The following is a 12,804-nucleotide window of genomic DNA, read 5'->3' as shown; positions in this document are numbered from 1 at the left end:
GGTCCAGAGAGACCCCGGTTCGGTTCCCGCTAAGGGCGCGTACCTCGGTTGCAGTTTTTCCCTGGCCCTGGTTGGGTTGTGTGGGTGGCAGCCACTGGATGTGTTCCTTTCACGTCAATGTCTCTCTCTCTCTCTCTCCCTCCCACTCTACCTGAACAAAAAAATGGAAAAAATGTCCTCAGGTGAGGATAAAAAAGAAATGAAATAGAAGTCTAGGAAGGATTATAATACCAGTGATATTGAATTAAGGAATTTGTATTTTGAATGATTTTTATTTTTTTCATTTTTTCCTAAACTTTGTATTATGTTAATTATTTTAATATCTTTATTGAGTATAATTTATATACTATACGAGTCAACCTTTTTTTTTTTATTCCTCACCCAACAATACTTTTTTTATTTAGCATCAGATAGAGTGGGAGGGAGGGAGGGAGGGAGGGAGGGAAGAAGAGAGAGAGAGAGAGAGAGAGAGAGAGAGAGAGAGAGAGAGAGAGAGAAACATTGATGTGATAAGGCCACATCGACTGGTTGCCTCCCGCATGACCCAACCAGGGCCGGGGACGAACCACAACCTAGGTATGTGCCCTTGACTGAAATCATACCAAAACTCATTGATCCATGGGCCAACGCTCTAACTGCTGAGCCACACCAGCCAGGGCACAGGTCACCCTTTTAAAAGTGTACAGTTCTGTCCTGGCCGGTATGGCTTACCAGTTAGAACATCGGCCGGCAGACGGAAGGGTCACTCCTTTAATTCTTGGTCAAGGGCACGTACCTAGGTTGCCAGTTCCATCCCTAGCCCTGGTTGGGGCATGTGCGGGAAGCAGCCTACTGATGTGTTTTTTTTTCTTCCCTCCACCCCCCACATGCTTTCACTCTTTCTAAAAAATCAATGAGAAAAATATCCTCGGTGAGAATTAACGACAACAAAAAGTATATAGTTCTGTGCGTTTTAGTAAATTCATACTGTTTGCAATCATCACTAAGTATTTTTATACTTTAAACAATTTGAAAAAGGAACCTTAGAAGAGTTTGTTATTCACATGAGGGGAGGGCTTCATGCTCTGAGACTAGAGGACAGCAGGCAAAATTGATAGGTTATAAGGGATGGTGAAATGGTAATAATGGGCCAGTTGCATATTTTTATTTCATGGTAGTTATTGGAAAAGTTGGAGAGGTGGATGATTAGTGAAATCCATAGTATATAACTGCATATTCTCTTTTGAGGGGAGTTTTCTTATTTATTTGTCACTATACTTTAGAATAGTGTCTCTGCTGGTAGTTATGGGAACTGTGGGACCTAGGAGATGATGGAGAAATGCAAGCTACATAATTAGGAAGCTTTCTTTTTCTACTTCCCAGGGCTTCTCTTTTCTTTAGTGTCTGCAGTAATGATAATAGAAGATTGATTGCTTTAGAACTTTGAACTGTTCTTGGTTGGCGACAGCAGTACCTTTGTAGACCATGTGTTTATGTAGGATGTAGGTCAATAATTAAAATAACTTTTTTTTCTGTATCTAGGGCCATCGAACTACAGAAAAGTTAGCTTTGCCTACATAAGAATATAACTTTCTATTTAGCAAATAAAAAGAGGAAGAGTTAAAGACATGGTAATCTGGAAAAACATATTAGCAGTAAAAAGTTTCTACTTTTTTTTTTAATCCTTTTTTTTTAATCCTCACCCGAGGACATTTTTCCATTTTTTGTTCAGATAGAGTGGGAGGGAGAGAGAAGAAGAGAGAGAGAGAGAGAGAGAGAGAGAAACATCAACGTGAAAGGGACACATCGAGTGGCTGCCACCCACACGACCAACCAGGGCCGGGGACAAACTGCAACTGAGGTACGTGCCCTTAGCAGGAACCGAACCCGGGTCTCTCTGGACCGCAGGCTGACACTCTTACCGCTGAGCCAAACCGGCCAGGGCAAAAGTTTCTACCTTTGATATGAGAAAAAGGCACCTGTCAGAAAAAAATTAAATATACATGAATAGGTAGTCCATAAAAGAAGAATTAAAAAGTAACAATAAGTATATGAAAAGAGATTCAATACCATTGGTAATCAAAGAAATTCAAACCAAATAAGTAGTAGATTGGGATTTTTTTTTTTTTTTTCATTTATAGGACCAACAAAGTTTAAAAGATTGGTGAAACCTAATATAGATGAGAGTATAGGCAATTTGGCATCCATGTTGCTGGTGAGAGTCTAAAATGGTTCAATCTTTGAAGAGGTACATATCCTTTGACCCAGTAGTTTTACTTCTGGGAACATATCCTGAGGGTATAATTGGACAGTAGTGTAAGGATATTCATCATTACATTATTTTAGAATTTTTCTAATGATTAATAACCTATGTGTTTATCAATAAATTAGTGGTTAAGTGAATTAGGGACTATGGAAATATTAAGCAACCATGAATATATTCATATATTAATATTAAATATATAAATAATATTTGTATTATATTACATCTAAATAATTGAAAATTTAAGACATATCTATGTCATAATATGGGAAGATATCTACAATATATTATTAAATTGGTTACAATTCATGGTTTTATCAAAACGAACTGATTATTTTTGAGTGATAGAAAATGGGTGATTTTGATTTTTAAAAAATAATATTATTACATTATTATATTATTTAAAATTTTAATAATTAGCATGTTTTTCCTCTTATAATCAAAGAGAACAATAAACCTATTTTTATTTTGAACCAAATGTAGGGCCTTATATCTTACTTTGAGTAGAATTTTCTTTTTTTTTCTGTTCTTTTATTTTTTTATCCTTACCCGAGGACATTTTATTTTATTTTTTTGCATTTATCTTCAGATAGAGTAGGAGGGAGAGAGGGAGGAAGAGAGAGAGAGAAACATTGATGTGAGGGAGACACATTGAGTGGTTGCCAACTACACGACCCCACTGGAACCGGGGACAAACTGCAACTGAGGTACATGCCTTTAGCGGGAACCGAACCCAGGCCTCTCTGGTCTGCGGACCTCTCTAATCGCTGAGCAAAACCGACCAGGGCTTGAGTAGAATTTTCTTTTGGAAGGACTTAAAGCCTTTAAAAATTAAGAAGATATAAGAAATGTTAATAAATATGGTGGAAATGTTCCTTGAGCACATAATTGAACTGCTCCAAGCCATAATTTCCTATAAACTAGGTGCTATAATACCTATCATATGTTGAGTGTTAAATGAAATTATATATATATATATATTTATATATATAAAGTGCTTATTAGTACAGTTCCTACACATTGTAGCTGCTCTGCTACAGTTGTTGCCAGAATAGGAAGGGAGAGGTATCAGGTGACAAATTTAAATGGGAACACTGAGCAAAATAAAAGTAAGGAGGGAAAGAAGGTATCTTTTTAAAGTGTCTTTCAAATACTTATTATGGCTAACATTCCCAGATAAACCCTTTCAAACACCTGGGAGACTCCTGTATCTACCCTTTCCTGTTTAGCCAGGAAACCCTTCATACCCTTCATACTCTTCCATCTGTCCCCATTCTGTCCTAGCTTTACATCAGGAAAAGGGCTTTCTCAGAATATAGTGCAAGTTAAAGATAAAGAGTGTCAGGACTAGAACTTTTTCCCAGAACAGAATAATTATACCTGGACCTCTAAGTGACAGACATTATTTTTGGTATAGGGATCATCAGGATCCTTCAGAAAGGTCACATAGTAAAATGTTTGAGAATTGCTGTGTTAGTATAAGAACTTCCAAATACGAGATTAGTGCGTATTAGTGCCTGTGACTTAATAAAGTCAGAGCCTTCAAATAAGTGGTCCTGGAAATGACCCCATTATTGCAGTTTGTCCTGTGGTTACTTATGATGGTCCTTTACATAGTTTTGTTCTGTGTTATGTATCAGAAAATAAAGCATGTGTTCTCTATTAATTTGCTTGCATTTTCAGAGTACATTAAGATGGCAGATCACTATGTGCCAGTGCCAGGAGGCCCAAACAACAACAACTATGCAAATGTGGAATTAATTCTTGATATTGCTAAAAGGATCCCCGTACAAGTAAGAGATGCCAAGGTGTCCTTTAAAACCAAATTTATGTGTTCATTACCACATTATTTACAGTAGCCAAGATGTGGAAGCAACCTGAGCGTCCATGGGTAAAGAAGATGTGGTACATATATACAGTGGAATATTATTCAACCATAAAAAAGAATAAAATCTTGCCATTTGTGACAACATGGATGGATTTCGAGGGATTTATGCTAAGTGAAATGAATAAGAAAAAGACAAATACCATATGATTTCACTTATATGTGGGATCTAAAAAAACAAACAAAACTAAAACAAACTCACAAATACAGAAAACATTTTGATGGTTGCCAGATGGGAGGAGGGGGTTGGAACATGGGTTAAAAAAGAGAAGGGATTAAGATGTACAAATGGCCAATGATAGAAATTGTCATGGGGATTTTAAGTACAGCATAGGGAATATAGTCAGTAGTCAATAATATTATAATAACTATGTATGCTTTCAAATGGGTGTTAGACTTATTAGGTGATCACTTCAGAAGTTATATAAATATCTAATCACTATGTTGTACACCTGAAACTAATATAATATTATATGTCAATTATAATTGAAATTTTTTTTTTTTAATCCTCACCCAAGGACATCTTTTTCGATATTTTGTTCAGATAGAGTGGGAGGGAGGGAGGGAGAGAGAGAGAGAAACATCGACGTGAAAGGGACACATCAATTGGATGCCACCCACACGATCCACCAGGGCCGGGAACAAACTGTAACCGAGGTACGCGCCATTAGCAGGAACCAAACCCTGGTCTCTCCGGACTGCAGGCCGACGCTCTAACCGCTGAGCCAAACCGGCCAGGGCTATAATTGAAATTTCTAAAAAATTGAAATAAAGGGAAAAAAAGAATGTTTCCTCTTTAAGATATTTTTCAAATTTAGCACTATAGTTCATGTATGTATGAAACTAATATTTACACTTGCCAAAGAAAACCGTTGCATCTCATGGTTTGCAATGCTTCACTGTTTTAATAAACACAAAATCTGCAAGTGGTCACAGGGGAAAAAAAACAAAAAACCCCCACCAACAAATGTAGCCATTTTACTGTTAGGTACAAGGGGATATCCACAGAAGAACTTTTAATTTTATAGAAAGCATCTTTGTTGAAAATTAATAAATGCCTTTATGTGGAATATAACCAACAGGAAAAGGAAAGATGGAAAGATGCATTTAGTCAAAATAAAGTAAACACAATACAAACAGTAGGTTTATAAGGGTTTTTCAGAGATTATTTATTCTACCCATTTCACCTTCAAACCATCCAGAGTAAGTAAAAGTTGCCTATTTCTAATGGAATATTCTTAGCCCAGAACATGGTGGTGTAGAAGAAGGTCATTTCTTCCCTATCACTTGTGTGAGGAAGTTGAGGGAAAGTGTTTTAAAGCCCAAAAAGAGATTTGTGGGGCAGTGTAACCACTAGATATAAAGGTTGAGTCTTGCGTGGCCAAAGTAATTGAAACTGTGAAAGAAAACCAGTATTTCTAGAAAAGGCTCTGTAGAGTCTAGTTGAAAGGCTATGAATTGAGTCTCCTAAAGAGCAACAAGACTAGCTGGATTTTACTATCAATTTCAATTTGATTTTGACCTCTTCAGAGGTTTTGCCACAATGGACTGCTTATTGTTCTGTAAGAAGTTTGCCAAAAATCAAGCATAGAAGCTGAATTAAGTATTGGGCTATTGTGGAGCTATTGTACCTCATGGAGTAGGGCCTAGTCTTGGTAGAGAATAATACAGTTTGTCATGTTTTGTTTTGTTTTTTAATATGAATTTTAATAATGAACCATGTTGTATTCTCTTGTAGGCAGTGTGGGCTGGCTGGGGTCATGCTTCTGAGAATCCCAAGCTCCCAGAACTTCTTTTGAAAAATGGCATCGCCTTCATGGGTAAGCCTTTCTGACATACTGTTCCTGTCTTTGTGTTTCTCTCTGTGAATTTTGCCCATATTCCACTCTACATTCTGTTTTTCTTCTGTTTAACATTATCTTAATTTTTATCAGTAAGCAGCTCTCAGAGTAACCACTTTATTATTTTGTTTTCCCTTTTTCATTTCTTATACCCTGCTTATGTCTCTGCATCTTGATTGTGTTTTCTTTCCCTAGGTTCTTTTCCATGAGATATGGACGAGGCTCTGATTTCTAAAGCAATGCCTTTTAAAACTTTGCCATTAACTTAAGAAAACATGTGGAAGACATATTTTTATATAGCAAAGATAATTGAATACTTAGGATAGATACCCTGGCAGTGTGTCATTAAATATGAGTCAGCACCGCCCTAGCCGGTTTGGCTCAGCGGTTAGAGCGTCGGCCTGCAGTCCAGACAGGCCCGGGTTCGGTTTCCCCCTCAGGGCGTGTACCTTGGTTGCAGTTTGTCCCCAGCCCTGGTTGGTCGTGCGGGTGACAGCCACTCGATGTGTCCCTTTTACATCGATGTTTCTCTCTCCCTCCCTCCCATTCTATCTGAACAAAAAATGGAAAAATGTCCTCAGGTGAGGATAAAAAAAAAAAAGAGTCAGCACCTTCACATTTAAGCACATAGGTTATATTCCTATAAGTGAGAATTCTGTCGTCTGTCTTTTCTGCTCTCCTATGGCAAAGAGAGAAATAGAGTTATATTGCTCAAAGTGTTTCTTTCTCTGTCTCAGAGACATTCCACAATGATAATTAATATTTTGTAAACCCTATTAAAGTTAAATCTTCCTTTTCAGTTCCTCTAAGACCAAGGAAGGTATAATATTTATATTTCAAACTTGAACCCCAGAACTTTATAGTCCTTAATTTAGGATATTGGTAAAAAAGACTTTGTTAATCTGGTAAAGTTGAATCATGAAGGATTATAAAATGAGAGATTTGTCAGGAATTTATTTTAGCAATTATTTATATATAAATTGAACTTTTCATTGTGTGCAAAAAGCTATAAAGGGTACAAACTATGAGTTAAACATAGTAATTCCCATAATCAAGTTTATGATCTCCATGATATGTACGAGAGAGAAGAAAAATACAACAGTAATTATACAGAAGACAAAATATATGTGACAGAAATGAAGCCAAAATGTTATAGTCAAGCTTCTCTTGTTTTGTTTTTTAGGTCCTCCAAGCCAGGCCATGTGGGCTTTGGGGGATAAGATTGCATCTTCCATAGTGGCTCAAACTGCAGGTATCCCAACTCTTCCCTGGAGTGGCAGTGGTAAGAAACTATATCTTGTTTGTATCTTAAAGTACAGAAAAGTTCAGTAAGATATTTGGGACTGTGGCTTGGGGCTTAAGTTTATTTAAAATGTAGGAATACTTGATAAGAGATAGAATCCAGGTTGATTAATGGTATCTTGTATCTCTAGGCTTAATTACTACAGCTGTGATTTTATCATGTCTTAGGAATATAAATGTTGTACTGAGTATACAGTTGCTAAAACTGATTTTGGGATTTAATTTGGAGAAACTCTGGAAAACTCATAGTTCTGTGGATTCAGATCTACTCTGGGTAGGCTAGAATCTTTCTCAGAGACGGACTTCCTAGGCAGAATTAGGCCTTTGAACTGGCCTGGGAAATGACCTGGATCATTAGGAAAACCTAAAACCCACCTCTCAAATATTTGCCTGCCAGTATTTTTTGATGTCAGCCCACAATGTATTGATGATTTGCTTTGCCTGTTTAATACCTTTTAACCTCTCAGTTGCCTTTGATATAGAAAATGAGGTCAATAGTCAACCTTTCTTCCAGGCATGCAGAAGGGTAAAATTTTTCTAAAAATGATTTCTTCTTGATAAATTCCTCAAAGAGTGCCATGTGAATTATAATAGCTGATAATAATATGAACTTACCTTTTTTTAGTACTCAAGCACAAGGGGCAGACATACACTAAAACTTCTTCCAAATGGGAGTGACCATTGTCTTGAGGCTGAATAGATTTGAACTCTTATTACTCTAGCTCTCCAGGGGGATTGCAATATCCTCTCCAGACCCGCTGGGTCAAACAGTTTAAAATAAAAGGTTGAGTTTGTTTTTATTTGAATGGAGAGGCAATAGCATTCCCCTTGTGGCTGAGTACAGGGATATTCAGGGAGCATGGAATCATGACTCTGCTGAGACCAATAAAACTGCCATTTTCATTTCCAAGGGCTCATAAAGATTGAATTATTTCCCAGACCTCTGGCCCTAAAGCAGGCCTGAACACACAAATTGAAGGTATTTTGCCTGCTGTGTTATTGTGAGAAGCTTGACGTGCTTTTTTCCCCCCTTATATGTCCTTACATTTTTATAATTTGCTTCCTATTGGCTCTCCTGGGTTTTTCTAGTGTAAGGTCCTGCTTATACTGGAAACCCATGTTGCCAGGTCCTGCTGTAGGTGTATACTATTAACCCCAAGGACTAATCAGGGTTTTATGACATCCTTCCATTTCCCATCTACCCTCAATGAGAGAGCTTTTTTTTTTTTTGTACATGCCCCTAGTGGGAACCAAATCCAGGACTCTCTGGTCTGCAGGCCAATGCTCCAACCACTGAGCCAAACCGGCCAGGGCAATGAGAGAGCATTTTAAAGAAGGTATAGAAGAAAATTGACAAGAACAGAAGCTCTTATAGCTGCATTTAAGTCAGTGTTATCTATTGCAGGTCTTCGTGTGGACTGGCAAGAAAATGATTTTTCAAAACGCATCTTAAATGTTCCCCAGGAACTCTATGAAAAAGGCTATGTGAAGGATGTGGATGATGGGCTAAAGGTAGGTTACTAACTCTAGGAAGTGATGTCTTTCAACTGACCAATTATAGTCAGAAATATATCGATCTGGATCCTGGTTCATGATATATACTTATGATGGCATTAGGGCTGTAAGTTAAGATGTATAGTTTATAGAGTGAAGAAGTGACCCACATATAACAAAAATTATTTAAATTTGTTTTGAATCAATCCTCTCACTTAGAACATTCCTTACGTGGTTAAATCAGAGCTTTAAGGAGGTACTGAGTCTCCTTTCCACCACCTGTTAGTGTGGGGGGGAGGGGAAGAGCAATAAACAATACACTTTTGCCCCTGCTTGAGTTCAGAACCAAGAATATCAAATGTCAGCTTTATTAAGAATGGAGAGCCCAGCCGGTGTGGCTTTGTGGTTTAGTGACCCATGCACCAAGAGGTCACCGGTTCCATTCACAATCAGGGCACATGCCCAGACTGTGGGCTAAATCCCCAGTGTGGGGCATGCAGAAAGCAGACAATCAATGTTCTCTCTCATCTATGTTTCTGTCTCCCTCTCCCTTCCTCTCTCTAAAATCAATAAAGAAAAAAAAAGTTTTAAAAAAAAGAATAGAGAGATGTTGGTGAAAATAGCTTGTATAGCAACAATCATATTTATAACTTGATTGTTGGTTAAACAGGTTCATTCACTGGTTACTGGTGGTGCTCAATAACCCCAGACTTCCCTCTATAATGACATAGCTTTTACCATTCAGCTTATTGTATTACGCAGAGCTGACGAAGAGCATATGTTCTGTGCCATGGGCTGATCCCACAGGGGAAAGAGGCTGAGCTATGCCTGCTCAGTTCCTCCTTCCAAACTGACCAATCATATAATTTACTCTTTTTCCCTGGGGGAGGAGTGAGGGAGGGAACTAAGAGAGGCGTGTCCATCCATGTAGAAACATTAACCCAAGCAAAAGGAGAGTCTTTCTTCAACATAATCTTTCTTTCCTCTATAGTTCTCTCCAGTTTGTTCCCCTTTCACTTTTTAACTAGTTGGAAATGTCAGATATGCCTCCAGGTAGATGAAGAAAGAGGCTATTTTAGAAAAACACATTGCTTTGTTTTTGACTTGTATGTTAAAAATTCAAGTGGAACACTGAATGCTCAACTAATTTTATGTATTATTTACATTTTAAATTAAGTATCCTATAATGTCCTTAATCAGAATTAATATTTCTAATTGATTTGCAATTGCTATTTTCTGTTTGCTGTGATTTGCAAAAGAGTAGAAACTTTGCCATTTTGCTTATCAATTAAAATTCCTATTTTTTTTCTGGTTATAATTATAAACATAAAATCATCTGGTAGAAAATTTGGAAAGCCAGAAAAAAAAGATGATAAATCCACTCCTATTTTCTTCTAGCCATTTTTGATTCATAGATTCATAATGATAATCTTTATTAATAGATTTCCATAATTATTATTATTATCATTATTATAAAATTAGGGTTTGACTATATATATTTTAATAATGTTTATTTTTGTCTTAATATTGTATAATAAGCATTTTCCTCATGGCATTAACATTTTTCTAACATTTTAAATGGATGACCTGTACCTAGATCCTTTATGTATTTTTAAAGGGTCTACCTTCTTAGTGACATTATGTGGGCTATCCTACCTTTTTTCTGTTTTCCATATTTGTGGTTGTCTCTTTGATCACTTATAACCTAGTGATTGAGTTCATCATGCTGACTCTGTTTATAAAAATAGAAATAAATAGAGTTAAGTGAATTTTGGAAGAGAGGAGCCTATGACTGAAAGATTTTCATGCTTGCCCTGGCCGCTTTGGCACAGTGGTTGGAGCATCAGCCTGCGGTCCAGAGAGACCCGGGTTCGGTTCCCACTAAGGGCGTGTACCTCGGTTGCAATTTGTCCCCAGCCCTGGTTGGTCGTGCGGGTGGTAGCCACTCAATGTGTCCCTTTCACGTCGATGTTTCTCTCTCTCTCTCTCTCTCCCCCCCCCTCCCTCCCTCCCACTCTATCTGAACAAAAAATGGAAAAATGTCCTTGGGTGAGGATAAAAAAAAATTTTTTCATGCTTAATCTAGTGACACAAATTAAAATTTGAAATGGTGTTTTCTGGTGACACATTTTTTAGGTCCTGCTGTAGTGTAAACCTGAAAAGACAAATATTTTATTAAAGGAATTGGTTAACTTTTTCCCCACTTTAATTTTTGCCTTAACAATATAATTTGGACATCTTCCATATCATTACATGTAAAAACCACCTCATTCCTTTTAATAATTGCATAGTATTCTAACTATATGGGTATATTATTATTTAACCAGCTCCCTACTTAATGTATATATAATTAATTTTTCAAAAAATTTTAGGATAATCACCTGATCATTATAAAATACTGTAATGTGAAAAGCACACTTAGAGCATGCTGAAGTTTTGTTTTTCTGACTAATTTTATTTATTTTGATATCTCATTATTTTTATCTTTTACAAAGGGTTGAATGGGGGAAAAAATTTCCGGATGTGTGAGTTCTGATTTGTTGAGTTTTACTTATGTGTTATCAGAAACTATATTGAGACCATCAACTTACATGAAATGAACTATTTATGTCTTTTTTATTTAATAAAAATTATGGATGATACATGAATACTTGATTACTATAAGAAATTACAATAAAACATTTATCAATATTTTAAAAGTTTATATCTACTCACATTTCTCTTATATACCACCACTGATGTATATTGTCAACTTTTTTTTTAAATTCTCACCTGAGGACATGTTTGCATTTATCTTCAGATAGACAGGAGGGAGAGAGGGAGAAAGAGAGAGAGAGAAACATCGATGTGAGAGAGACACATTGACTGGTTGCCATCCACATGACCCCAACTGGGCTGGGAACGAACTGCAACTGAGGTATGTGCCCTTAGCAGGAATTGAACCCAGGCCTCTCTGGTCCGCAGGCCGAAACTCCAACCGCTGAGCTATACCGGCCAGGGCTATTGTCGACATTTTTACATTTAACTATGTGGGTGTATGAACCCTGGCCAGGTGGCTCAGTTGGCTGGAGTGTCATCCCACCCACCAAAAGGTTGCGGGTTCAATCGCCAGTTGGAGCACATTTGGGAGGCAACAGATAGATGTTTTTCTCTCTCATTGATGTTTCTCTCTCTCCCCTCCACTCTCTCTAAAATCAATAAAACATATCCTTAGGTGAGTATTAAAAAAAAAACATGTGGGTGTATGAATGCATATGTAATCATATACTTAAACATAAAGTCAGTTTTCTCTTGGTTTAACCAAGAGAATTACAAGTATTGTTCTCTTACTTGTTTTACTTAATAGTATATCTCCAGGATCTTTCTATTTTATTACATATAGGCCTACCAAATAATAGCATTTTTAAAGGGAGAAAATGCCAGTTTTCTTTTTCCCTACTAATACCACTTTTACTCCCATTTTTCTTTCTTCTTGAAGGCAGCAGAGGAAGTTGGGTATCCAGTAATGATCAAAGCCTCAGAAGGAGGAGGAGGAAAGGGAATCAGAAAGGTCAACAATGCAGATGACTTCCCTAACCTCTTCAGACAGGTAGAGTACAAATTATCTTTGTTTGAATTAACATGTATATCAGTGACACATGATTTAACTCACACTATAATTTGGCAAGGAAGAGTCAATGCCTTTCTATAATTTTTTGTCCCTCTTCTGCTGGTGTTATAACGTATGTGGTATGGTTAACTCCTGATCTGGATGCTCTTGGTCAGGCCCAGACTCTCTGATTGACTTTACCTTACATCAGTTCAAATTGACTCCTGAGTTCCTGCCATGTTTTTTATCTACCCTACTGGCCCAGCAGTCTACACCCTAGCCTGTGCTGCATGGCCATTGAACCCTATGGCAGACTCACGTTCTATGAGAACTGAGAGTCATTCAGAAAAGCTAATCCTAGGGTGTCTCTCTGCCTACTCATCTGATTTGCAACTAAGTTGATGTGGCCGAACTATAGATTGGTTGTGGAAGGCGAAGAAATGTTGTCTTT

General features: G+C 37.2%; 1 protein-coding gene across 2 annotated transcripts in view; it reads left to right on the top strand.

The window, feature by feature from the left end:
• The window catches only part of ACACA (acetyl-CoA carboxylase alpha), a 250,284-nt gene that overhangs the window by 42,962 nt on the left and 194,518 nt on the right, over positions 1 to 12,804 (top strand). For both annotated transcript variants that reach the window (XM_036267833.1, XM_036267834.1), the window contains exons 6-10: positions 3,926 to 4,035; positions 5,866 to 5,947; positions 7,152 to 7,250; positions 8,676 to 8,782; positions 12,243 to 12,353. In XM_036267833.1, the coding sequence (XP_036123726.1) occupies positions 3,926 to 4,035; positions 5,866 to 5,947; positions 7,152 to 7,250; positions 8,676 to 8,782; positions 12,243 to 12,353 (509 nt within the window). The remainder of the gene's footprint in view (positions 1 to 3,925; positions 4,036 to 5,865; positions 5,948 to 7,151; positions 7,251 to 8,675; positions 8,783 to 12,242; positions 12,354 to 12,804) is intronic.

The sequence above is a fragment of the Molossus molossus genome, unplaced genomic scaffold, assembly GCF_014108415.1.
Source record: "Molossus molossus isolate mMolMol1 unplaced genomic scaffold, mMolMol1.p scaffold_m16_p_19, whole genome shotgun sequence".
In the NCBI taxonomy this organism is placed as follows: domain Eukaryota; kingdom Metazoa; phylum Chordata; class Mammalia; order Chiroptera; family Molossidae; genus Molossus; species Molossus molossus.
Note: the sequence above shows the minus strand (reverse complement) of the source record. Positions and strands in the feature narration are given on the sequence as shown.